We start from the raw sequence: 27,057 nt of genomic DNA, 5'->3' as shown, positions 1-27,057 counted from the left end.
ACATTTTCTAAAACATACTGAACGTATTATTTCTTGGCATACAATCGGTATACCAAAAAGAAAACTTATCATTTAAATAGACAGAATGACAGAAACAACTATGATGAAAAACATTCAAAGGAGACTCAAAAGACCAGTAGTGATTCCAATTTTACTCCCTACTAGCTGTGCCCTTGAGGTAACTGCCTACCTGTTCCTGGCTTCAACTCCAAAATAGGGATAAATAATATTTGCCACCCACCCTAGGGCTACACCCACCATGGAAGCTGGGTTATGTAACATAGATGAGGAAGCCTAACATCATGACTAGCAGATAGCAAGAGCTCAGCTAAGTATTTGTCCACCCTTTCCTCCTAAAATTGGTACACTTAACTCTCATCTCCTAATTAAAAAAGATTTCAGGGACGCCTAGGTGGCTCAGTCGGTCAAGCGTCCGACTACCTGATTTTGGCTGAGATTATGATCTCACAGTGTGTGAGATCGAGCCCCGTATTGAGCTCTGTGTTGACAGTGCAGAGCCTGCTTGGGACTCTCTCTCTCTCTGCCCTTCTCCATCCCTCAAAATAAACAAACAAACCAAAAAACAAAAATAAAAACAAAAACAAAAAAAATACAAAAAACAAAAACAAACAAACAAAAAGATTTCAAATCCTAATGAAGACCACAGACAGCTTTTCATCATGGGAATGCCCTGGATAGAAAGATCATATAATTACAGAATGTCAGTGGGCAGACACTGACCTCAGAAATCAGCTAGTCCAGCTTCCTCATTTCATACCAAAAAAGAACTATTCCAAGAGATTAGGTTAAACCTAAATTATGCATGTGGTTTAATGGCAAAGTAGGATCGTAAATGTAGTTTCTAGGTAGCTTAGACAAGTTTCTTTATAGTACTCCAAAAATTATAATACACACTTTTCTAAGATAAAGAAAAAAAAAAACACCTTACCAGGTTATTAGAGACAGGAAATGCATATTTCATTAGATTCTCAAATATAGATCTTCTTGTCCGCCCTTCAGGTTTATGAGCGAACCGTAAGTTCCGAATATCCTAGAAAAGATTTAGGATCCAAGTCATCTGTAATTGTTCACCTTTTATTGAACAAACACATAAGGTAACTGGGAACTATCTTGTAAAATGTTAAGACCTGTGAATGTGGGATACAAAAATAGGACAAGAGCTCCTGGAGACAGGGAAATCACAATGCCTTATTGAAAGAAATATTCAAAACCACAAGGTACTCTAATTTCCAGGCTATTGTGCCTACTCATCTATTTATTTAAAGTTCTTTAATAATGTTTATAACTTTCCATAATGTTCTTATATATCTTTCATTTTATTCAGAGGACAGAAATTTTATTTCTGTGTATTTACTCAAGATAAGCCAGTAAAGGAGACAGCATCTGATACAGGCACTAGAGATAAAAGATATTATATCTGAAATTTACTATGACTGATACACAGCTCACGTATGTCCTTCCCCTGTGAAAACCCATTTTGTCATCAATTTCCCTATTAAAAACCTGATTAGCTCTTGTTATATTTCATAAGTATCTTCATTCCCATTATGCCTAGTGATGACTTTCCTATTTATGACCCCTTCCCAGGACTCATTTTCATTGGATCTTTGTAAGCTTCCTGCTATTAGACTGATAGAATCAAACTCTGCCTAAATCTCCTTGTCTACTCCATGTCCAAGTTCTTTAACCATCTCCTAACAGGTGAATTCTCAATTGTTTGGTTGATATTATGCGGGCTCTAGAGTCAGATCTAAAGACCAAGGAGGCTCCCGTTTCTGTTATTTGTCCTCAAGCAATTTTCTGTGCTCGGGCTGAACACAGATATTCATGTTCTGGTTTACTGGCATCTTAACTGCACTAAGAAAAACTTGGGGATTAAGAATACTTTCAAACAACCCATTTTATATAGGTATTTTATAATCTAGGCAGAATTCAAACTATACCCAATCCTGTAAAACTGAATACAGAGACTACACTACAATGCACTTGCAGTACATGAATGAGTAGAACATTTTATTAGAAATCTGACCCACAACTAGGATGCTAGTTCTACCATATTATGAAACAAACATGTATGGAAATCTAAGCTGATACCTTGTTTTTCTTCAGTAAAAATCTTTACCACTAGTAGAGATATTCAGAATCACTCTGTCAACCACACAGCTATCTAAAAGTACCACAGCAGGGAGCCTACAAATTTACTCTATTTACTGTTAGATTACAGAAAAGTGACCAGGAGACAACGTGCCTGACACATGGTTGAAAGCTAAACATGCCTGACACATGGTTGAAAGCTACTGCACTCTTAGATCCCTTCTGACTACAGTAGAAAAGCATTGGGGCGCCTGGGTGGCTCAGTCGGTTAAGTGGCTGACTTCGGCTCAGGTCATGATCTCACAGTTGGTGAGTTCAAGCCCCACGTGGGGCTCTGTGTTGGCAGCTCAGAACCTGGAGCCTACTTCAGATTCTGTGTCTCCCCCTCTCTCTACCCCTCCCCTGCTCACGCTCTGTGTCTCTCTGTCTCTCAATAATAAATAAACGTTAAATTAAAAAAAAAACAGTGGAAAAGCATAAAAATAATTATTAAGTCACTACTTTTATTACTAGATACACAAAACTTCTAAGAGTAGCATAAGAAAGGAACTTGCTTTTACTCTTGGCACTGGCAGAAGAACCAAAGAAAAATTAAGGTGATCTAGAATTGACATGCGCACAGGTATTAATTAGACCACATTGAGAACAGCAACCAAAGAAGTGGCACCTGATATGAAAGATCTATGACTGAACGGAACGGTGAAAATCTAAAAGTCTAAGTTTCATTCAAATATCAATGCATTTAAAAAATACAAGTTAGACATCATCAGGGAAATGCAAATCAAAACCAAAATGAGATATCACCTCACACCTGTCAGAATGACTAAAATCAAAAACTCAAGAAATAAGTGTTGACGAGGATGCAGAGAAAAAGGAACCCTCATGCACTGTTGGTGGGAATGCAAACTGGTGCAGCCACAGTGAAGACAGTGTGAAGGCTCCTCAAAAAATTAAAACTAGAACTACCCTCAGATCATAATCGTATTACTGAGTGTTTACCCAAAGAATACAAAAACACTAGTTCAAATGCACATGCACCCCTATGTTTACTGCAGCATTTTGTACAATAGCTAAACCACAGAAGCAGCCCAAGTGTCCACTGGTAGATGAATGGATAAAGAAGATGAGTTGTGTGTGTGTGTGTATGTGTGCATGTATATATTATTCAGTGTTAAAAATGAATGCAATCTTGCCATTTGCAACAACCTGGATGGATCCAGAGAGTATAATGCTAAAAGAAACACCATATGATTTCACTCATATATGGAATTTAAGAAACAAAATAAATGAACAAAAAAAAAAAAAATAGAGAGAGAGAAACAAACCAAAAAACAGGCTCTTAATTATGGAGAACAAACTCCTGGTTACCAGAAAGGGGGTGGTGGGGGTGTAAAACAGGTGAAGGGGATTAAGAGTACACTTATGATGAGCACTGAGTAAAATATGGAACTGCTACATCACTGTATTGTCCACCTGAAACAAATACAACACTGTTTGTTAACAACACTGGAATTAAATTTTTTTTTAAAGATAAATATGATAGGTAAATGCTCTGAGTTAGAGAAAATGGCAAAGGAAAATACGGGGACGAAAATAAAACAGAGCCAACCACGAGGAGAAAAAAGGATAGGAGTTAGATAAGAAATTGGGGCGCCTGGGTGAGGCAGTCGGTTAAGCGTCCGACTTCAGCCAGGTCACGATCTCGCGGTCCGTGAGTTCGAGCCCCGCGTCGGGCTCTGGGCTGATGGCTCAGAGCCTGGAGCCTGTTTCCGATTCTGTGTCTCCCTCTCTCTCTGCCCCTCCCCCGTTCATGCTCTGTCTCTCTCTGTCCCAAAAATAAATAATAAACGTTGAAAAAAAAAATTAAAAAAAAAAGAAAATAGAGAAGGTCTATAATGTCAAGTTTTTCACACCATTTTTTCAGAAGCAGAAAAACTGTGAGACTGGAACGACAGGTGATGACGAATACATCAGAGCTGGCTCTTCCAGTACGAAGGCTCACCCCTAGGCTTCTGTAAATTAAAGGTAATCATTTCTATCATCCCTACTTCAGGATTTTTTGAGGCTCAACATGAAATAATCAATGTCAAAGTCACTTGTATTGGGTCCAAAAGAATTCAAGCCTAATTCATGAGAGACTACCTTTTATTACTCCTAATTGTTGTTTTTGTCTTCTAGAATGATGTTTCAGTATGAAATCTATTTGACAGTTTGGAAACCAGTTTCTACACACAGGTTCTATTTAATAGAAAGCTTTTCAAACCAAATAAAAATTGCACAAATATTATAACATTTACCTTACACACAGTCTCTAGTCCATAAGAATTTTCACCTCGACTAGAAGCACCACCAATTTTTTCTACTCTACTTATCACACCAAGAGAGGCATCTAAAACAAATGGGGGATCCTAAAGGAAGGAAAGAAAACAGCAATTAAAATGGAACAATTGATATAATGATCGTAATTAGAAATGCTTTAACTAAAAATGATCAAAAATGGACAAAACTACAAACCACACACAGAAGTACATGTAAAAAATCTAGTCCCACCAGTCTTACCCGTTCCATGCTTTTAAAATATAACCTGTAATTCGTGACAGTCAGAGTTCCTCGTACAGCACCAGTGAATGGACATATATAAGTCACATCTTTGGCTGCAAAAGCAAAGAGTCCACAGTTTACCATACATTGTGCACTTTTAAAAACTGCGCTCTCATCTTTTCACAAGTAAAATAATTCTTATTGCTATTCTAACCTGGGCTCAAAAATCACAGAATCAGTGACTCAAACAGAACTCAGAGGTCAAATCCAAGCTTCCGACCGGATAGCAATCTGGGGAAGGGATGCAGAGTAAGTGGGAAGGACTGAAGAGGCAGAGAAAACACTTGCCCTTAGACAGAAGAGCAGGCTAGCTCCCCGCTGGATAAAGTTCTGTGTGGGAGTTGGAGTCGTGGCTGAAGGGTGAAGGTGTGGTTAACAAATGGAAATGTCTCAGGCCACAGACACCAGTCATCTTATAGTTTCTAGATCACCTCCCCAATCTGCTGGGCTTCTGGTCAGTCTAATTTATCAACATCCCTCCGAAAATACATCTGGAAGATCGAATACCAGAAACTCCTGACATGATTATGTTTACAGGGAAAATACTGTAGGAGAAATGCAATGTATTCGAAATATAATTTCTTAGAAAAATAACAGAATAAGAGGACGTTGTATTTCTGACCAAGCTACTGATGTCAAACTTTGTAGAGAAATAATCACAAGCATTGTTCTATTACATGATTAACGATGAATCTACACAGCATTATGCTTTTTTAAACATCCATTAATGAAGCAGGATAACTCAGCTACCACTAGCTCAAAATAATATTTAATATGGTAGAGTTCATAATGCCCACTATGAGCTTTTTTACATCTTAAAATATTCATAAATCCCTGTGATGTCATTATAGCAGCAAATGAGCAAACAGAGGAATATCTTCATCACTCCAAGAAAGTAAGGCACAAGCAACAGCAACAAATTGCTAAGAATTGTCCAAGGGGCTTCTGGGAGAACTTAGGGACATAAAATACGTTATTAATATGGTATTGCAACTTCCTGACTTGGCTTTTTACTCACCACTTTGGAGGACTGAATGCTTTGTATGGAATCTGAAATGAGACTGACCTTACAACAAACATTTCTAACCTTCAAAATAGTTCCCTTGGGAATGTTCAAGTATGAGCTACATTTTTTATATCACTGTTTCCAATGCATGCTTCATTTAGAGGGAAGCTTTTAAAATTAAATAAACCCATCATTAAGGAAAGATACATAAACTTGCCTTCCATACATTTTCTTGCCCTTATAAATTTTTACCTCAATGAGAAAAGCTTTACTCAGTGCTACTAAAACATTTCTGGATTCTTTCCAGACCCAGTTTCTTTACTCACACAAGAAAATCAATCTCATTATTCTATATGCTACTGCAAGATATGTCCAATGTTTTTGTTACACCTTACCCTTTATTCTAAAATCATGCATAAATTCATGAAAGTACTTCCAAAATTGTAAGCCGTATACATACACAAAGCGTTTCTATCTATGTTACTATTATCATCAGTCATTAGGTTCTGCTTCGTTCTGCCCACTTTATTGCTCCTCCTCAGGCTGGTGGCAGCTAAGTCACAATGAAGAGAGAATTTATGCCTATCAGGGTCTGTACCAAGTAGATGAGAGATTATGACCAGGAACCATTCCAGAGAAAATGACAATAGTAACAACCAGCATGGATGGCTTAGCACTGCATAGTTTATAAAGTATTTTTCACCTGTGTACTTCCTTTAACCTTCCTAATAAACCTTGCATATAAGACCTATAATTACACTTACAAAGTTTAGATGAGAGTACCAGGGCTCAGAGAATAGCCTAACGTTTCAGAACTAGTAACTAAGATTAAGACTTGAATGCGGTTCCTCTGACTACAAATTCGAATCTCTTTCCATCACGTCATGCAAAGCTAAACCACTAATATAGCGTAATCTGACTCCTGTGTTAAAGGTTGAAAGGTTGTAGTCTGGAGTTATCTCTACTCCTGATACACCCAGGCCACAATACTCTGATACTGTTACCTCCTTAAAGCATTCAGGTGATGTTCCTAACACTACTCTAACTTTTAAAAAATTAAACTGCAGATTTATATTAGACCAACTAAAAATCAAATGCCTTATCTACATGGATTAACATATTCTAGGTTACTCTAGCCTTACACTTTATATTAAACATAAATTTTTCACATAAGTCTACATAGATTATTTTGAATCAGAATATTTAATAGATTAGGTATTCCTCTGAATTTTGCAACACTAATACCACCTAGTCGTACTGAGAGATTAGATTTACCAACCTTCTCAAATTTTCACCGAGTTCACAGAGGAAAGACCCATAATAGTTTCTGTGAGGTGAGCTAAAGTGACCTTGAGAATACATATTATAAGGATATAAAATATACACAAATATAATATATGAGAGCATACAATCTGTACAGAAAGAGAGGCACACAAACATACTCTAAGTAATACACTGAAGGGGAAATCCATCCAGCTGGAGGATCAGAAAACACTGAAACATCGAACATGGAAAACATGTTCCAGGAACATCGGCATGTGAGTTGTGCCCCAGTGACAGGTATCCTTTAGGTGGGTAGAGAGAGAGAGAGGGCGCTCAATGCAGAGGAAGAACCGAACCCAAGATACAGAAGTGGAGAAGGAAAGTACTTTTGGGGAAAAAGGTAAATATACAGTCTGGCTCTCTCTACAGTGATACACTGTATCACGCACTCTTCACTCTGCAAGTTCCCTCCTGGGTTCCTCTTCTACCAAGTATTGTAAACTGTTTACTAAAGCCATGTTCTTGGCTCCCTCCTCACTATATGTTCCAAAGGTTAATTTCCTCCTCTCACTTTGAATGGATATCTATGTTCTGATGATTCAAATCTGGACTTCCAGTCCTGAACTCTCTCTTAAGCTCCTAAGGTATCTCCACTTAATACCTTCACTTGAAGTTTCTCAAAGGTACCTGAAATTCAATATACACACATATGACATCAATGACTCAGGACAGTTGAGAGAAAAAGAGAAATTCAAGAAATTCTTAGAGATTGAGTCCTCTGGATCTCACTGGATGTCAGAGTTCAGAAAAAAAAGTAGTAGTCTAGGATGATATATTGAGATTTCTGCTTTGAGTTAATGGACAACGGTGTTAGTACTAACAGAGGGAGAGAAGAAAAGAAAAGGAGTAAATTTAGGAATAAAGGTGATGATTTCAGTTTGGGAGATGCTGGGTATAACGGACATCTACACGATATCCAAGGGCATGTATATAGGACACAGGCATTTGTTTATATGCGTTAGGAGAGAAGTTCACACTAAAAACAACACATTTTAGAGTCATCAGTAAATATATGGTAGGTAGAGCTACTAATTTAGATATGGTCAACCAAAAAGAGCAGGTAAGAGGAAAAAGGGAAACAGATCAAGGTGCTAAAGGAGTATCGCTATTTAAAGGAACAGAAGCCAACGAGAGTTGGAGTGGTAACTTCAGAGTCTTTGATAAGGTTATTTATCACAGTGGAAATAGCATGTACTTCAGGCTCAGAAGAGCAAAACACTGTCAGTCATAAGACTAGCTGTAACATTACTAGCTATGTAATCTCCCTATGCCTTAGTTTCCTCATCTACAAAATGGGATTAACGTCTTTCTCAAAAGATGTGAGGACGCTTACATGAGACAGTGGGCATTGAATAATGATAACCATTCTTATTATGTAATGTCCAATGCTGATAACATAGAATACTAACTTAGTAGCTCAGCAGAACAAGAACTTAGGGCATACACGAGGCTGAGCAGGGAGCAAAAAAGAAACTGGGGAGGTATTCAATCAAGAGTTAAAAGCAAAAAGAAACATGTATGTTGCAAGAGCGAAGGAACTAAATGTACGGTAGGCAAGCCTTTTGACTTTCTTATTTTTACATGAGGGAATGACACCTCGCCAGGATAAATTAAGCATTTATTAAGTCCTTTTAAAAATTATAATTGATAATAAAATGAAAGGTGGTGTTTCATTGGCTAGGAAACCATTTACTTTATTCTCTTAATTAATTACTTCTTATTTCAGGAGCAATGGTATTTTGTAGTTTACCACACACATGTAATAAAGTAAAAGCCTGAGTACCAAAACACAAAACAAAACAAAATTAAATGCTTGTTTCCAGTCCATACAATACGTTAAGGCTTAGTTCTTTAGGATGCAAAAGAAAAGCAGCCATAGGCAAAAGGTTTGCTTTGCAATGGAGATGAGATATTTTCATCCAAAACTCAGCCTAAGTTTATTCAGAGTAGAAAAAATAAAGGAAGCAGAAAGAACGTGTTTTGAGAAAAATTACTTGTACAAAGTGACAAGTCAATGTTTTATCTAGGCAAGCCAATATCTTACTGCAGTCATTTAAAATAATGAAGCTTTCTTTAAAAAATTCCGCGACAGGGAGCGCCTGGGTGGCTCAGTCAGTTGGGTGGCCAACTACAGCTCAGGTCATGATCTCTTGGTCTGTGAGTTCAAGCCCCGTTGGGCTCTGTGCTGACAGCTCAGAGCCTGGAGCCTACTTCGGATTCTGTGTCTCCCTCTCTCTCTGCCCCTTCCCTGCTCTCTGTCTGTCTGTCTCTCTCTCTCTCTCAAAACCAATAAACATTAAAAAATATTTTTTTAATTAAAAAAATAAAAAATTTCGTGACAGTTGACAAAAAGCCACCTACTTTCAATGAATGTAAAGCAAATGAATGTAAAGAGGAGCAGCAGGGTGTAATTCACTATGTATGTTTCCCAGTAGTCCAAGTACACACATGACCAGTAAGCGTAGTAGATCCAGGCTTACAGGACACACCAAATGCTAGGAAGACTGGCAGTAATGAGTGCAGTCAGACATAAGGTGTCTTGGACAGTGAGGCTGCTCTCTGTACCCGGAGAGTATTGAACAGTCTGTATCCTCAGAAAGGAGAAGGAAATTCAACAAAAAATACCATTACAGACCCATGTCTTTAATATTTTCTCCTGGAAGCAAGGGTGGTTCTTCCATTTCTGCTAATTTGTTAGATTCCCTCAGGACCTGGAACGGAAAGGGGAGGAGGGAGCAAGAAAAGAAACATGTTTTATTCAAAGGCCAATTTTTCACACTGTATCACACACACTACCTGAAATCAAATTACAAAAACTATGGTGCTGGCACGTGCCACACGTGAAGCTGCTGATTTTCTACAGGGCATTTACTGAGTGCCTACTTCATATGAGGTACCATACAAAACAGTTTACGTGTTTTCTCAATGAATCAATCCCACAACAGCCCTATAAGTGTAGGTCTTATTATCCTCATTTCGCAGATGAGGGAAAACAGGCCCAAAGTGACCATTAACTTCTTCAAGGCCACGTGGCTGACAAGTCAGAATCTAGATGTGAATCATAGTTTAGTGGACTGCAAAGCCCATGTGCTTTCCATTAAACTACGACCAGGGGCCTTAGTGCATTTAAACTCAGATAATATCAAGGTCTTATGCGGATCTAATGTTTAGAGAATTTGGAAATGATGGCGACAAAGTATCTTGTTGAGAAAGAGGTATTAATATATTACAATCATGACCAACAACTGTTACTGAATAGTTAGCTTACAAAGGATGCTACACTGGATTCCAAGGATGTAAAGATACAGATACATGGTTGCATAATGGATTTATGAAACAAGCAAGACACATACACACACATACACACACACACACACACACACACACACACACACACACACACAACTGTCATATGCTAAGTCTAAATACATCCCCCTAGCTACCACAAGCCTCCCCACCTCCACCTCTTACACTTCTAGACATTAATCTTTATTGTCTCCAATTTTTTAGCTCATGTTAATTCCTCAACATCCCGCAATGTGGTTTTGCCACCTAACCCAATCCTTCCGGGGAACCCACTTTCTTCCCAATAACTTTCTCATTATTATAGATAATGAACATTTCTCAGTCTTTATTTTTATCTCTCAACTACATCTGACCTCATCTAGAACTTGCCTCTTTTTTTTAATGTGTATTTATTTATTTTTGAGGTGGGGGGGTGGGCAGAAAGAGAGGGAGAGAGAGAATCCCAAGCAGGTTCAGTGCTTTCAGCACAGAGCCCAACTCAGGGTTCGAACCCATGAACCATGAGATCATGATCTAAGCCAAAATCAAGAGTCAGATGCTTACCGACTGAGCCACCCAGGCACCCTAACTTGCCTGCTTCTTGAAAGCACACCATCCTGTAAAACTCTTCCTTCTCTGACCATTCTTTTTCAATAACCTTTATTTCCCTTTCCCCAACCTTCCCTGTTCTTCAGAGATTTGTCCACACCTCACTTTACTCACTTCCTGATATCTCATACGTTACCTATGGCTTTACCTACTAACTTCGGTCTATGCTGCCAGCTCAGATTTTTCTTGCACTCTAGGTTCCATTCAACCAACTGCTACTGTTCCTCCCCATCCAGATGTCCCCCAAACACCTTGAACTCCACAGATCTCAAGCTGACCTGTGTTCATACTTCACAAACGACACCAGCATCCATTTCGTTGCCTAAGTCACATCTGGGGGAGGGCTGAGCAGTGGTCTCTGTGCAGACTCAGGCCTTCTGCTTCAACCTTGACTTGTTTCATTAGACTGAGAACCAACACCACTAGAAAAAAGATGCCCAAACACTTTTTAAGTAGCTTTTGACTTTTATTTCCTTTGGTCCAAAAAGCAGATGTAGAGTCTTCAAAAGTAGGTAAAAAGGAAGAGAAAACAATGTACTGCAGCCACTTTAAAGGTCACCTTCTGCAGGCCCTCAAACTCACTCAGGGCTCTCCTATGCATGAGCTCCTATCTGGCACTTACCACACCATCTACTTTCTTGCTACCAGACTCTGAGAGAAGAGGTGTCATATCTTATACACTCTGAATACCGAATAGAAATATAACATGGGCCATATATGTGATTTTTAATTTTCTAGTAGTCACATTAAAAAAGTAAAAAGAGGGGTGCCTGAGTGGCTCAGTCGGTTAAGTGTCTGACTTCAGCTCAGGTCATTATCTCACAGTTCGTGAGTTCAAGCCCCACATTGGGCTTTGTACTGACAGCCCAGAGCCTGAAGCCTGCATCAGATTCTGTGTCTTTGTCTCTCTCTCTCCCCACTTGCATTCTCTCTCTCAAAAATAAGTAAACATTTAAAAATTTTTAAAGTAAAAAGAAACAGGCAAAACTGATTTTAATAATATCTTTAATTTAATCCAGTAAATAAAAAAATAAAATAAAATGACGATAAAAGTATTGTCATTTTGGCATGTAATATTTTTAAAAGTAGTAGGGGCACCTGGGTGGCTCAGTCAGTTAAGCAACTGACTTCAGCTCAGGTCATGATCTCGCGGTTTGTGAGTTCAAGCCCCGCATCGGGATCTATACTGACAGCTCAGAGCCTGGAACCTGCTTCAGATTCTGTGTCTCCCTCTCTCTCTGTTCCTCGCCTGCTCATTCTGTCTCTCTCTGTTTCTCAAAAATAAGTAAATGTTAAAAAGAATTTAAAAATATATTTTTAAAAGTAGTAATGGGACATTTTATATCCTTTCATTCATATTTTTTTTTAATTTTTTTTACATTCTAGAGTGTATTTTATATTATAGCATATCTCAATCCAGGCCAGCTACATTTCAATCACCTATATTTCTAGTGGTGCTCATACTGATCAGTACTAACCTAATGAATCTAATCTTCCTGATGATCAAGCGTTCTTTAGTTTAAGTCAGGTGCTTAGGGAAGACTAGACAAAAGGGTTAGACATTATTGTCATAGCCCAACGCTCATCTAAGGCCAATAAAGTAGGAACTACAAAGAACAAATTAATTCTGTTTAACAAACTTATAATCTAACCAAATTAATATTATACTTTTGAAAGTTTAACAATTTGTTTCATAAAGTAACCTTAATGCAATACCCAAAGAACTAAAATATATACACACACATATAATTTTTTATATGCCACATCCTATAACTCCTAAAAGGTCATATTTTTGAATGGCATCTAGTTGCCAGTTCCTGATATAGCATTTTATGAAACCATAAAAAAAAAAGGAAAGAATTAAGACAGAAGGAAGGAGAGACGAAGGATGAGGCAATGAAGAAGCAGAAAAACAGGATAAAAACTTGCAATATGAAAATATATAGACTTCCTGGGTTCAAATCCTGACCATGCCACATGCTAAGAACTCTTGGGCAGAGTGTTCGACTCCTCTCTATGCTTCATTTTTCCCATCTATGAAATGATAATAGTCATGGTACCTCCCAAAAATGTTAAATGAGTTAATACATTTAAAACATTTATACCAGTGCTGACTGACATATAATATATACTTGTGTTTCTATTAATCGTCATAATAAAAATTCAGACCAACAACTGATAAGTGGAATCTGGTAAGAATTTCTAATTATGAAAACAACAGAACTGGATTGAAAGATACAAGTAATTACGAGCACACAGTATACAAAAGAACAAAACTCAAGCATGCTACACATGTGAAAGATCATATGAAATGCTTTATCTTTTGCCCATCATCTAACCACCTGACTTGGAAATACAAATATCGTGTCACTTACAAAGCTGGGCAATAGTTGCTATACTGCACAGGTATACATCCTCGTAGCTGCCACAGTGTTGTTCCCATGACTTTACTCTCTTCCTGTATTTCTACACTCAGAAGAACACTGCACACCCCAGAAAACGTGTGTTGTAAACAGAAGTAGGGAGGAAGGCAGTTCTGGCACAGACACACAGTAGTACAGAAGGTGTAAGGTTTGTAAGTAAAGCTTTATCAAGTGAGAGGTGAGACCAGGAACTCATGCAGGCAGTCACGTTGAGAGCCATAGACTCTCTCACTCTTGTTCTGATGAGAATGTCAGAGAACAAGGCAACGAAGGGAAGCAAGTCAAGATCCCATTATCTGCCCAGAAAAGCTGCCCCCAGATGACAGATTTTTAACAGAAGGCATGCCCTAGAGGATATACAAAACAACTCACTTTAGAGCTGAAGATATAAAAAGGAACCCAAGTAAACAGAGCAGGGCCAAGGGCAATCTGGACCCTTTGTTGGCAAACACTGACTATGAACAAATCTACCCTTAAATAGAAGAGAAACAACAGGGCCTAGGGGAAAAAAAAAAAAAAAAAAGATTATTTGACAAGGACAAGGAGTACCAGCTTGAAGCTCAACAAAAAAGTAGTCTTCTGAAAAGAATTCTTTTAGGCATTAGTAGAAACATTTACAAGCTATCTGGCATACACCCAAAAGGAAATCAACCATATTCCCTAAGAAATAAAACAAAGATATAAGGACAGACACACGGAGACTAAGAGAAATGGTAAGATAAGGAATGATTGCAAAAATTAAAAACGTAGTAACAAAATTTGTGTTGGAAATAATAAAGAACTGAGTTGATTATTCAGAAAACAGCATTTATGTTGAGGACAAACATGAAAACTGCTCTAAGAATCTGTAGGAAAAACAGACAAAAGATGTTAAAGTATCAATAAAAGAATTCTATTTCCTGAAGGAAAAAAATCAAGAGCAATAATCCAATACATAAGTGAAGAACATGCTTTTGAAATGAACACAGGTTCTAAGTTTGTTGATCAAAATAGTTTACCATGTTCCACATAAAAGTCAATGACAGATAGGTCTAAGTGAATCACAGCAAATTTTTTGAACTGTTAAGAATTAAGACAACCTCTGAGAATACAGGCCAAAAGAGAGAGGTGGGGGAGGGGGGATGTCATGTACAAAAACAAGATCAGGCGAGCTTCAATTTATCTGGTAAAACTATATTCTAGAAAACAGTAACAAAATGTTATCGGATCTTTGTGAGAAAAATGCTGTGACCCCTCTGACATCTTTGACGGCGACAGGAAATTATTCTCAGATATGCCAGGCTACCAAAAATATAACCCACATGTCCTGCTTTTAAAAAAGGAAAAAAAAAAATTACCTGAGGTGGTAATTAAGCTGAAAAGGGGAAATCAAAATTAAAACTTACATATAAGAAATGCATGGTATATAGTGAAGACTTCAGTTTTACATGTTAACTACCTTCCTGCCCCCCACCAAAATCCACTTACCGCCACCACAGTAACCTCTCTGAATCTTAGGTTCATCATTTATATTATCGAGATAATATCAACATCTACCTTACAGGTTTGTGAATATGACATGAGACAGCTGCATCATAAGGCGATTTGCAAGGTGCTATTAAAATGTAAAAAACACTTATTCACTTAAGAGAAGCATCACTGTAAGTTTTTACATCTCTTTCTACAATGGCCTAATCACATGGTGCTTTGTTCCTCTGCTCTAAAATAGACCGGGATTAATATTTGAGACAGCATGTCATAAATTTCCCTAATCCTTGAACTACTAACTTCTAAATTTAGCTACAAAACAGCAACCATCTTACGATTCTAGAGAAAACAGCAAGAAGAGCGATATCATCATGGCACCGTAAGATGGACCTCATTTTTTTTGCCCACTCACATCTAAAATTTGGCATCTGTCCATGAACAACAACAAAAAATACCTCCATGGGAGCAATGGAATCCAGCACCATATGTCAAGGGACCCTGGAGGAGTCTCACACACTTGTGCATCAGGTAATAGGTAGACAGAACCTGGTACAGGCTGTGGAAACCGCAGGAGCCTGTGAACTGACTCCAAACCTCCAACCTAGCTATAGCACCTGGAAAACACTAACTTGGGCAGACACCCATGGATGAGAAAGCCTTTAAAGAAGTCCAGGACTCTGGAAGAGAAGTTCCAACACTCCACTGGAAGGAAAAGGAAAAAATAAAGTTTTGGATACATAAAAGTTGGTAAGAGGAACTCTGCCAGCATCACCCCTCCCCACAAGGTTCCACAGATCAAAGAAAAAGCAGGTGAGGGATCCTTCCCATAGAGGAAAAGGGAGAGCAGTGAGTGCCCAGCTTCTCTAGCAGGGGACACTGCTAAAGAAACCCATCTCTCTTCTGCGGCACCCAAAGATTTAAAACAAGAGTTCCATGATGTGGGGGAACGGAGGAGTTCAGGAAAGAGCCAGATAAGAATTTCAGAAGGCATTAAAGGGATGCAGTTCTCCATTCTGGACTCCAAAAGGAAACCCACCCATGAGTCACTGGGAAAACCTCCTCCAAAGATGCCCTCATCTAAGCCACAGGAATGCTCAACATCCCAAGTACCAGGTCAATGACCTCCTCCCTCTGCAGCCTACAAAAGGAACCCCCATCAGGCTATCAGCAGACTTCTCAGTGGTAATCTAGCCAGCAGAGAATGAAATGATATATTCAAAATATTGAAAGGAAAAAATTGCCAGCCAAGAATACTTTATCCAGCAAAGGTGTCCTTCAGAAATAAAGAAGTAATAAAGACTTTCCCAGAAGAACAAATGCTGAGGGAGTTCATCACCACTGGATCTGCCTTAAAAAAAAATGCTGAAAGGAGTTCTTGAAGCTGAAATGAAAAGATACTAACAGTAACATGAAAACAAAGCAAAATATACAACTCACTGGTAATGGTAAATATAATAGATTCAGAAAACTCTGATTCTATAATAGGATGGTATGTAAACACTTAACTATATTATACAGGTTAAAGGAAAAGAACATTAAGAATAACTGTAGACAGTATAATTTCTTCATGAATACACAACATAAAAAGAGGTGGGGTGCCTGGGTGGTTCAGCTGGTTGAGCATTGGACTCTTGATCCTGGCTCAAGTCATGATCAGGTTCATGAGCTCAATTCCCCCATAGGGCTCTGCACTTGTCCCTCTCCCTCTCTCTATGCTCCTCCACCCCCTTGCAAAGAAATTTTTAAAACTTAAAAAAAAGGGTTAAATTGTGACATTAAAAACAGAAAAGTATGGGGCTCATGGGTGGTTCAGTCGGTTAAGCGTCCAACTTGGGCTCAGGTAATGATCTCACAGTTGATGAGTTCAAGCCCTATGTTGTCAGGTTCTGTGCTGGCAGTGTGGAGTCTGCTTGAGATTCTCTACTCTCTCCCTCTTTCTCTGCCCCTCCCCCACTCACGGTTTCTCAAAATAAATGTTAAAAAAAAAACTTAAAAAAAAAACATAAAAGGTTTCATGCAATCTCTATCAAATTCCCAATGCCATTTTTCACAGAAATAGAACAAAAAAAATCTTAAAATTTACATTGAACCACAAAAGACCCCAAATAGCCAAAGCAATCTTGAAAAACAGAGCTAGAGGTATCACACTTGATTTCAAACTATATTACAAAGGTGTAATAACTAAAACCATATGGTACTGGCATAAAAACAGACCCAAAGATCAGTGGAACAAAATACAGAGCACAGAAATAAACTCACACATATACGGCCAATTAATTACAATAAAGTTGCCAAGAATATACAACAGGGAATGGACATTCTCTTCGATAAACGGAGCTGAGGAAACTGGGCAGCTATGTGCAAAAGAGTGAAACTGGACCCTCTCTTATACCATACACAAAAATCAACTCAAAATGGATTAAAGATGTGAACGTAATTTCTAAAACCATAAAACTCCTCGATGAAAACACAGAGGGTTTTAGCTCCTTGACACTGGGATTGGCAATGATTTTTTAGATCTGATACCAAAAGCAAAGGCAACAAAAGCAAAAATAAACAAGTGGAACTATACCAAACAAAAAAAGTTCTGTACAGCAAAGGAAACCAGGAACAAAATGTAAAGACAACTGACTGAATGGGAGAAAATATCTGCATATCTGATAAGGGGTTAATATTTAAAATATATGAAGAACTCATGCAACTCAACAGTGTATTTGGAAATTTTTATGATAAAATATTAGGTGGGGGTGGAGTAAGGATTTTAAACTTGACCAGTCATGTAAAGGAAAATTACTGCAGGTCTCTGATAAAGGTAAATGGCACAGTCAAGAACATGTACAAAACTAAATATGATAAAGATGAAATTATAATAATCTAACAGAAAAATATCAAAATCCTGGATTACTCTGTGGTAGTAGAAATAAAAAGGAATATTTGACACTTGTTGGAAGAAGTGATCAAATTTGACCCTAGGTTTATGAAACAAACACAAGCAATTATTTGAGTAATACTGGATGGTTTTTACTTGAGAAGAACTGTATCCCAGATATGTCAGTAATGGAAGAAGAAATACAGATTCAACAAAGAGAGGAGTCAAGATCAAAAGAGGACCACGCAAAAACAAGAGGTCTATCTTCCTAAAATGGGGGCTGGGGCACGAAAACAGCCAAGCCAGACTGATTCATTAGGTTTTTCTGCATTAACATGGACATATCTTTGGTGTAGAAAAAGTCATAGAACTCTCAGATGAGAGGAGGAGAGAAATCCCTTGGAATACATAAAACCTGGTACAGATGAGATCCCAGCCTGCCTCAGGAGCTCTGGACGCCTATCAATAAGATAAGATGATGTAAGGTCTGCTCTTTGGTACCATTTAATATAATATTTAACCATTTTCTTATTACCAAGAAAAGTCTATCCATCATATTAAAATCTTACTGGTGAAAAAAAAACCCTACCAAACAGACTAAAATTTATAATTCTTTTATTCCCAAAACATAATCAGTTCAGTTCTGCTCTCCAATGATGTTATTGTTCCCCATTTTCTTCTATGCCCACTTAATCAAACTATTTTCAAACTGCTCAGTAACTTTCCATGTGACTTTAAACTACCTCCCTTTCTCTCCCTCTCTTCCCCTTTCACTCCAATCAGGAAATTACTATAAAGGAAATTCAGAAACCTTGTCTATAATGATGATCTGGAAGGGAGCAGGTTTATGGGTCAGTTTTCACATGGAATGTCAGATGACAGAAAAACAGGAAAGAATATTTTGGAAATCTGCAAAACACTACATTATAATCACCTGAAAGGGAACAATGAGTCTGTAGAAATTACAAACTATCCTCTCTAGTTTCTTTATACACTCAAACTGTGAAGGAAAAAATTAAGTATCCATTCTTCATTGGATAATTCTTGTAAAAAACGTTTTTAACATCAACTTTACTTTATTTTTTACACAACTTGACTTGACAAACCACAAAGTAAGCAAACAAACCATACAAACAAAATACTGAACGGGTAGAGCCACAAACTGGCATCTGGGATAAATCTTATTGGTTACACATTTAAAAGCACAATTTTGAGCACAGGATAGCCCTTTCTTATTATAACACTGCCAAGGACAATCTGGTTTTCTGTTGAAACCACAACTACCAAGAGCTGGATAACATATCACCATCAACGATTCAACAACAAAAAAGGGTAAGTATCTAAAGAGGAACAGTCTGGCAAGCACCATTTCATGCTATGAGTTGAACTGTTGTGCCCTTCTCTCCCCAATAAGGATAGGTTGAAGTCCTGACTGACAGTCTATGGGGATGTGACCTTATTTGGAAATAGGGTCACTGTAGATATAATTAGTTAGGATGAGGATATACCGGAGGAGAGTGGGCCCTAAATTGATATAACTGCTGTCCTTATAAGACACAGAGATACAGGGTGAATGCCATGTGTAGATGGAGGCAGAGATTGGAGTGATGGATCTACAAGCCAAAAAACACCAAGGAAAATTGGCCTTCACCAGCAGCTAGGGGAGAGGTACAGAACAGGTTCTCCCCTAGAACCCTCGGAAGAAACCAATTTTGTCCCCTTGATTTCAGATTCTAACCTCCTAAAAAAAAATTGTTTCCCATACTCTCAACACTTCTGACACTGTGGGTTTTTCCATAGGAAACAATTCTCCAATTCTCAGTGGACACCAGCTGGGTGTCCTACAATCCAATTATTACATTAACACCCGCAAGTAGCACAGAACCCACAGGCTAAGGGCTCAGTCCACAAGACTGCCCCCACTTGAAGCACCAATCTCAAGCCCTAGACTGTCACCTGTACTTCTGACCAGTCATCCATGAATCAGGTTCCCATGACTCCCTTCCCAGGTTCAATAATTTGCTAGAATAGCTAATAAAACTCAGGGAAACACTTTACAAACTACATTTGCCAGTTTATTATAAAGGATACAAGTGAGAAACAGCCAGGTGGAAGAGGCCCAAAGGCAAAGTACAAGGTAAGAGGATGGATGTAATTTCCATGCCCTCTCTGGACAGGCACATCATCGCCCTCCCAGCACCTCTAGATATTCACCAGTCCAGAAGCTCTCCAAACCTCTTCAGTTGGGATGTTTTTATGCAGGCTTCATTACTTAGACATGGCTGATCCAATCACTGGGCCATTAATTATTAAATCAACCTCCAGCCCCTCTCCCACTCCCAGAGAAGGGAGTGGGGCTAAAAGTTCCAAACCTCTAGTTGCTTTGGTGAGGTTTGGTTCCCCCTGACAATGAGGCCCCCAACCTTAGAGGCTTTCCAAAAGCACCTGGCTAACATTAACTCAGTATGGCTGAAAGGGGTGTGTTATAACAAAAGATGTTCCTTTCACTTTTATCACTCTGGGACTGCTTCAGGAGCCAGAAACAGAAACCAAGTATTAGAATAAAAGATCTTCCTATGGCTTTTATCGCTTAGTAAATTACAAAGGTTTTAGAAGCTCTGGCCAGGAGCTGAGAATGAAAACCAAAATATATATTTCCTATTATATATAGCACAATATCACACTCCAGAACTGTGAAAAAAATAAATTCCTGTGTTCTAAGCCACTCAGTTTGCAGTGCTCTGTTATAGAAGCCCTAAGAATGAATACACCTAATATCAGGAAAATTTTTCAACTTTGAATCTTGAATCAAATTTAAAAAATTTTTTGTTAATGTTTATTTATTTTTGAGAGAGAGACAGAACGTGAGCGGGAGAGGAGCAGAAAGAGACCCAGAATCTGAAGCAGGTTCCAGGCTCCTCGCTGTCAGCACAGAGCCCAACACGGGGCTCAAACCCATGAACTGCAAGATCATGACCTGAGCTGAAGTCGGATGCTTAACAGACTGAGCCACTGGTGCCCTTTGAATCAAATTTTGAATGCAAGCTGTTCATAACTGTGAAAACTTGGAAGCAACCAAAAAGTCTTTCATACAATGAACAGATAAGCAAACAATGGTACATCTATGCAAAGAAACATTATTCAGTATAAAAAATAAATGAGGGCCACCTGGGTGGCTCAGTTGGTTGAGCCTCTGACTGTTGGTTTTGACTCAGGTTATGATCCCAGGGTCATGGGATCAAGCCCCACATCAGGCTCCATGCTGAACATGGAACCTGCTTAAGATTCTTTCTGTCTGTCTGTCTGTCTCTCTCTCTCTCTCTCTCTATTCCCCTCCTCCCCCTCTCCCCCTCTCACCTGCTCGTGCTCTCTCTCACTTAAAAACAAGGTGGGGGGGCACCGGGGGGGCTCAGTCAATTGAGCAACTGACTCTTGATAATGGCTTAGGTCGTGATCTCTCAGGGTCGTGAGATCAAGCCCTACACTGGACTCCACACTGAGCAGAGTCTGCTTGGGATTCTCTCTTTCTCCCTCTCTCTCTGTCCCTCTCCCACTCGTGCTCTCTCTCCTTCTCTCTCTCCTTCTCTCTCTCTCTCTCTCTCTCTCTCTCTCTCTAAGTAAACTTTAAAAAAATGGGTTATCAAGACAAAAGAAGAAACAGAGGAACCTTAAAGGCATACCATTAAGTGAAAGAAGTCAATCTGGCTATGTGTTAGAGGATTTCAACTACATGACATTCTGAAAAAGGCAAATGTATGTAGACAGTAAACAGATGAAGGGTTGCCAGGGGTTCAGTGAAAGGGAGGGAGAGACAAATCGGTGGGGCACAGACATTTTAGGACAGTGAAACTACTATGCATGATACAGTAATGGTGGAAACGTGTCACTATACATTTGTCAAAACCCACAAGCTGTGCAAGACAAAGAGTGAACCTTTATGTAAACTAGGGATTTTAACTAAGAATAAAGTATCAGTATTGGTTTATCAGTTGTAACAAATGTGCCAAACTAATACACCAAGTAAATAACAGGAGACGGGGGAGGGGTATTATGCGGCTGCAGACTATTTTCTTATAACTGAGAACACTAAAAGAACCACAATAATGACTACTATCCATTAGCAACATCATTTTATAACAGAAAACAGATATTTAAAACCAAAAAGTTAGGAGGATATACTCTTGTAATACAGAACAGTCTTTCCTCGATAAAAGATGGCTCGTAACAGAATATCTGTCAAAAATGAAACAGAAGTAGATAAGTAGACCAATAAAATATTATCTCAATTACTTTCATTTCGCCTCACACCAAGGAAAATATCATGAACTGGCCTAGTTAACGTACTGCTTTTAGAAGATCATTATTCATTTAGTGTTTCTAATACCCCAGAAGAGAAGTAGTAGTGCTATTCCCGTTTATAAATGGAGTAACTGCCCCCTGTAGAAGTTAAGCAACTTTTCCAAGGTGGCATACACCTTGCAACAGCAGCTGAACTTGAACAGAGGTAGGACTGTCCTAAGATTATGATCACAGCATAACAGCATCCTAGAGCAACCGCACAGCAAGCAACTGACATGACGGATCGCAGGCTGAGAAAGAGATCAGGACCAGAGACAAGGGGTGGAAGTCATCCACAAAGAAACAATAGCTGGAGCTACGAGAATAAAAGAGAGCGCAAGGAAGAAAGAAGAAGGGAGCTGGGAGGTGAACAAGGGCTGAAGGGAACACTGTGGTCATCTCTTTGGCTGAGGAGAAAGGAATAGGAAAGTGTAGAAAGGACGGGCATCAGAAAAGAAGGAAACCAGAATCTGTCACCAGGTTTGACATCTGGGGCCATCATCTTTGACTTCTACCTTCCCCTGATCTGCAACATTCAGGCAGCTTTAACACATTACAGCCACATCCTAGTACCTGTCCTTTATCAATTTTCACTTGGAATCATTCAAAGAGCCTCCAAACATGTTTCCTCGTTTCCATTCTACTTGCCTCTAATTAATACTACCTCCTTGTGTATCCACAGCTTCTTTACTCCTCCCCTCAACAATTCCCAACAGATGGGAACTTATACACACTGTTTGACTCTTGATTTTTTAACTGCCTTGAATACACTTTCACATTAACACATGGAGATCCACCTCTGTTTTCCAAAGACTGCATAGTATTCAATTAAAAACATATAAATTAGTCATCACCCCACCAAAAGACATTTCTATTGTTTCCAGACTTATGTTATTACAAATTTTAGAATCAGCCTGTCAAGTTTTAACCATATTACTTACAGAATAAACAAAAATTAAAATCTGAACAATATTGAGCATTTCTTTTTTTTTTTTAATTTTTATTTATTTTTGAGAGAGAGAGAGAGAGAGAGAGAGAGAGAGAGAGACAGAGAGTGAGCTGTGGAGGGGCAGAGACAGAGAGGGAGACACAGAATCAGAAGCTAGCTCCAGGCTCCAAGCTGTCAGCACAGAGCCCGATGCGGGGCTTGAACTCACAAACTGTGATATCATGACCTGAGCTGAAGTCAGACATTTAACCGACTGAGCCACCTAGGCACCCCTATTGAGCATTTCTGTCAAACAACAAGGTATGTCTTTCCATTTAAGCATTCTTTTATATTATTCAGCAGAGTTTTAAAATTTCTACATATACCTTAAGTTTACTCTTGGATATTTTATATTTTTTCATTGTTCTTATAAATAGGATCTTTCCCCCCTGATATTTTATAAGTATTTTCATAAGAGAAAGCTGTTGATTCTTACATATCAAACTTGGCTTTTAGTATGTCCATTATTTTTTTGTTGAAAGTTGGACATGACGACTAGGTAAAAAGTACTTAATACGCAGGCCTTCAGTGATGTGGTGGTAAGGTGTGGAGGTGGGAAGGGAAGTGTTCCGTAGTCCTAGGACTAAGTCCTATAGTTGTCAGTCTTTCAGTGAGCTTGTGCCTCTGGGTTGTGACACTCACAAGTTCTTAAGTCCCCACACCCACATCTCCCCAACCCTGAATTTGGCTGACTAGCCATGGGTATTTCTCTTCCCCCAGGCAGAAGACTAGAGGAGGCTGGAGTTGGGTATTTCCTTTCTCCCAGGTCAGGTAGGCTCTGACAAAATCAGGCAGGATAGGCTAGTAAAACAGTTTCTCTCAACGGCAGGCCTTATCCAACAAACAAACAAACAACATTTTGGGGGTGCATGGGTGGCTCAGTCAGTTGAAGCATCCAACTCTTGATTTCGGCTCAGGTCATGATCCTGGGGTTTTGAGATCGAGTCCCACATCAGGCTCTGCACTGAGCGTAAAGCCTGCTTGAGATTCTCTCTCTCTCTGCTCCTCTCTCCCCCCTTCTCTCTCTAAAAATAAATATTTTTTTTTTTTTAAAAAGAGAGAGAAAAACAGAACGTTTTGAACATATTTCAAACTGGCTGTTTTTCCCCTCCCTCTGCCGAAGAGCAACAGAGATTTTTCTCACTCTTCAGTGTGAGAACCTGGTAGGGTTTTTGTAGGTAAAACTCACATAAGTATGTAGAACTAGTGTGGGGCTTCCCTGGAGTTCTTAACTCTCAGATTTGTCCATACTGAGCCCCCAGCAATTCATCAATTACAGTTGTTTTGATACTGGTTCCTGAGAAGGTTTCTGCTTGTGGGTTTCTGCTCTACCCATCTGTCCCATTTGGAGGTCAGCTATCTGCCCTGTCACCTCAGTTCTCTGAAGGATCTAAGAAGAGTTGTTGACTTTCAGCTTGTTCTGCTTTTTACTTGTTAGGACAGAGTGACTGATGACTTCCAAACTCCTTTTTATAATCAGTCATTCAATTAAAGTCTTTTGTTTCCAATAATTTTCACTCAATTTTTATTTCCAGGTAAAAGATATGCTTATTTTGCCTCTTCCTTTTCAATAATATGCCTACCATGCATTTCTCTTATCTAATTGCATTGGACAGTACTTACATGCAATGTTAAATAACACAGGCATGATAGCAGGTAATCTTATCTTGGTCTTTAGTGGGATTACTTCTACTAATTTAATATTTTACTATTAAGCAAGATGCTTACATAAGTATTTACCTATTCTTTTCTAATTAAAAGTTCTAAAAACCTGAAATAGATGTTGAATTTTGTCAAATACCTTTTTATGTGCCTTTTCTCTCTATATAAAGATGATTATATGGAATCTTGTGTGTGTTATAACAGAAATTCTATCAGCAGCACTTTCATTATGCTTAATCTTGAAGTCTGAAACACTTCTTGTCTTCTCCAGAATTAGCACCATGTTAATTAGTATTCCACTTAATTAAATAACCTTTAGGTGCATACATTTTTCCTAATCTCCTCAATATCGATTGAATACAGTCAATATTATTTCTGTTGCATCATGAACATATTAAATATGCTTTCCCATTTATCAGCTTTTCATACTTTCTAATTTTTAAACAATCTCTATTATGTTTCTATTATAATTATTTGGCTCTTTTTACTAAAAATTTTAAGATATTTGGAGATTTTATTCTTTTAAGCCTTAAGGGGATTAATAATATCTTCAAACCACATCAAGTTAGTTACAAACCCAATGAACACACCATAGATGGAGTACAGTAGGCAAGACATTACTTACTAGAGCCTAGCCAATTGCTGGTAACATAAACTTGTGGTGAGCAGAGCTGAGGATCTTTTACTCTGATACCCAATCTTGTAAATGTCAAAGTAGAATTCTCTTTTTTTTTTTTTTTTTTTTAAGTAGACTTCACACCCAGTGTGGAGCCCAGCATGGAGCCCAATGCAGGGCTTGAACTCAAGACCCTGAAATCAAGACCTGAGTCAAGATCAAGAGTCAGACACTTCACCAACCGAGCTACCCAGGCACCCCCAAAGTAGAAATTTTTATGGAAGAGTCTCTGTGTATCAAATACTAAGAGTACTAGTAGTAAAAGTTCTGGTGATTTTAATTTTTTCCTTAATCCTATTTCTATTTCCCACAAATTTTTATTTCATTATACTACTTGTATAATAAAAAAAAAAAAAAACTAGTGTTGTTATAAAAGATACAAAATCTTACAAAAGAGAGTTAATGGTAATTTTGGGGAGAAAAGTTGCAGTAAAATGGAAATCATGACAGTTTGGACTGAAATCATTTCCCTATTAAGGATGAATATGAGACCACTGTGAATATTTTCAGGTGGATTTTGGTGGTTCTTTGATGACAGAGGTGAATTAGTGACTGCCTTCTGTCTTGTCTCTCTTCCAAATTTTCCTAATTTCTTCAAAGTTTTTTTCAACATTTTCTGATTATTATCCAAATATCTCCTATCAGGAAAAAAAAAAAAAAGATAATGGACTGGAATCACCTGATGGGGCTGAGTCTATTATTAACATACTGACCATGATCTGTTCCACTGAAGAGTAGAAGGAAGTGCATTCCAGATGTGTGAGCAAGCATGAACGGAAGTAGGAATGAGCACATGATGTTTAAGGGATGATAACAAGAATCCCTATCTGAAGTGGTGGGCTTATGTTTCTGAAAAGATGGACATACAGTGTGACAGCTTTGATGGGACCAAACAGGGAGAACCCTGAACACAAGGCTTAAAAGTCTCCACTTTCTCAGAGAAACAGGGATCCCCTTGAAGAATTTTTAAACAAGGGTATCATATTATGAAAGTGATGTCAGAGGAGGATTAGCCTTATGGTGGTGCATTAGCTGAACCAGAGAAAGGCAAGCCTACCAGACATAACAACTAGGGGACTATTAAGAATGGAAAGTAAACAGGAAAATGAGTAAGTAACTTTGTATTTCTCATTCTCTTCTACTGATTCAGTCAACAAATTTTTCTTGAGTACCTTCCACATTCTAGATAGTGAGTTCTAAGAATACAACAGGAAATATGACAAACATGTCTGCCCTCAAGGGGCTTATAGTATATTCTTTTTTCTTACCCAATAAATTTATTTTTCTTTAAATTCTTCTTTTTGTAAATGCCATCCAAATACTTTCTCATAAGTATTTTTAAATGCAGCAGCACCTTATTTACCTATAATATAAACTTTAGAATGTTCTGCTTTAGAATATTTTAGAATGTTCTGCCCTCTTTGCTCCCAAGGGATCTTCATAGTATCTATCATGTAATAATCACTGACTTGCTTACCTCCTTTCCCACTACATGACTCTAAGCTTCATGCTGGCAGAAACCACATCTTACTAGACACTGTTTCCCCATAACACTCCAGAAATTTCAAGAGAGTGGAGTGAGTTAGTGAACAAATGCACAGATTTTATTTGGAACTCTGAATAAAATAGAGAATTTCCTTCTTTCATTTCCCAGATGTAGCTAACAAGTGGTTCCAAGAGACATTCAATTAGGGG

At 38.4% G+C, this 27,057-nt stretch overlaps 1 protein-coding gene across 4 annotated transcripts in view; it reads right to left on the bottom strand.

The window, feature by feature from the left end:
* Positions 1-27,057, bottom strand: part of MTMR2 (myotubularin related protein 2) — a 116,258-nt gene that overhangs the window by 41,295 nt on the left and 47,906 nt on the right. For 3 of the 4 annotated variants that reach the window (XM_045483558.1, XM_045483559.1, XM_045483560.1), the window contains 4 exons: positions 9,681-9,756; positions 4,675-4,769; positions 4,413-4,523; positions 950-1,051 (listed from right to left, as the gene is read on the bottom strand). In XM_045483558.1, the coding sequence (XP_045339514.1) occupies positions 950-1,051; positions 4,413-4,523; positions 4,675-4,769; positions 9,681-9,756 (384 nt within the window). Of the gene's footprint in view, positions 1-949; positions 1,052-4,412; positions 4,524-4,674; positions 4,770-7,164; positions 8,774-9,680; positions 9,757-27,057 lie in introns of those variants that run through there. The other variant, XM_045483561.1, reaches the window with a different exon arrangement.

The sequence above is a fragment of the Leopardus geoffroyi genome, chromosome D1 (genome assembly GCF_018350155.1).
Source record: "Leopardus geoffroyi isolate Oge1 chromosome D1, O.geoffroyi_Oge1_pat1.0, whole genome shotgun sequence".
NCBI classification, from domain to species: Eukaryota; Metazoa; Chordata; class Mammalia; order Carnivora; family Felidae; genus Leopardus; species Leopardus geoffroyi.
Note: the sequence above shows the minus strand (reverse complement) of the source record. Positions and strands in the feature narration are given on the sequence as shown.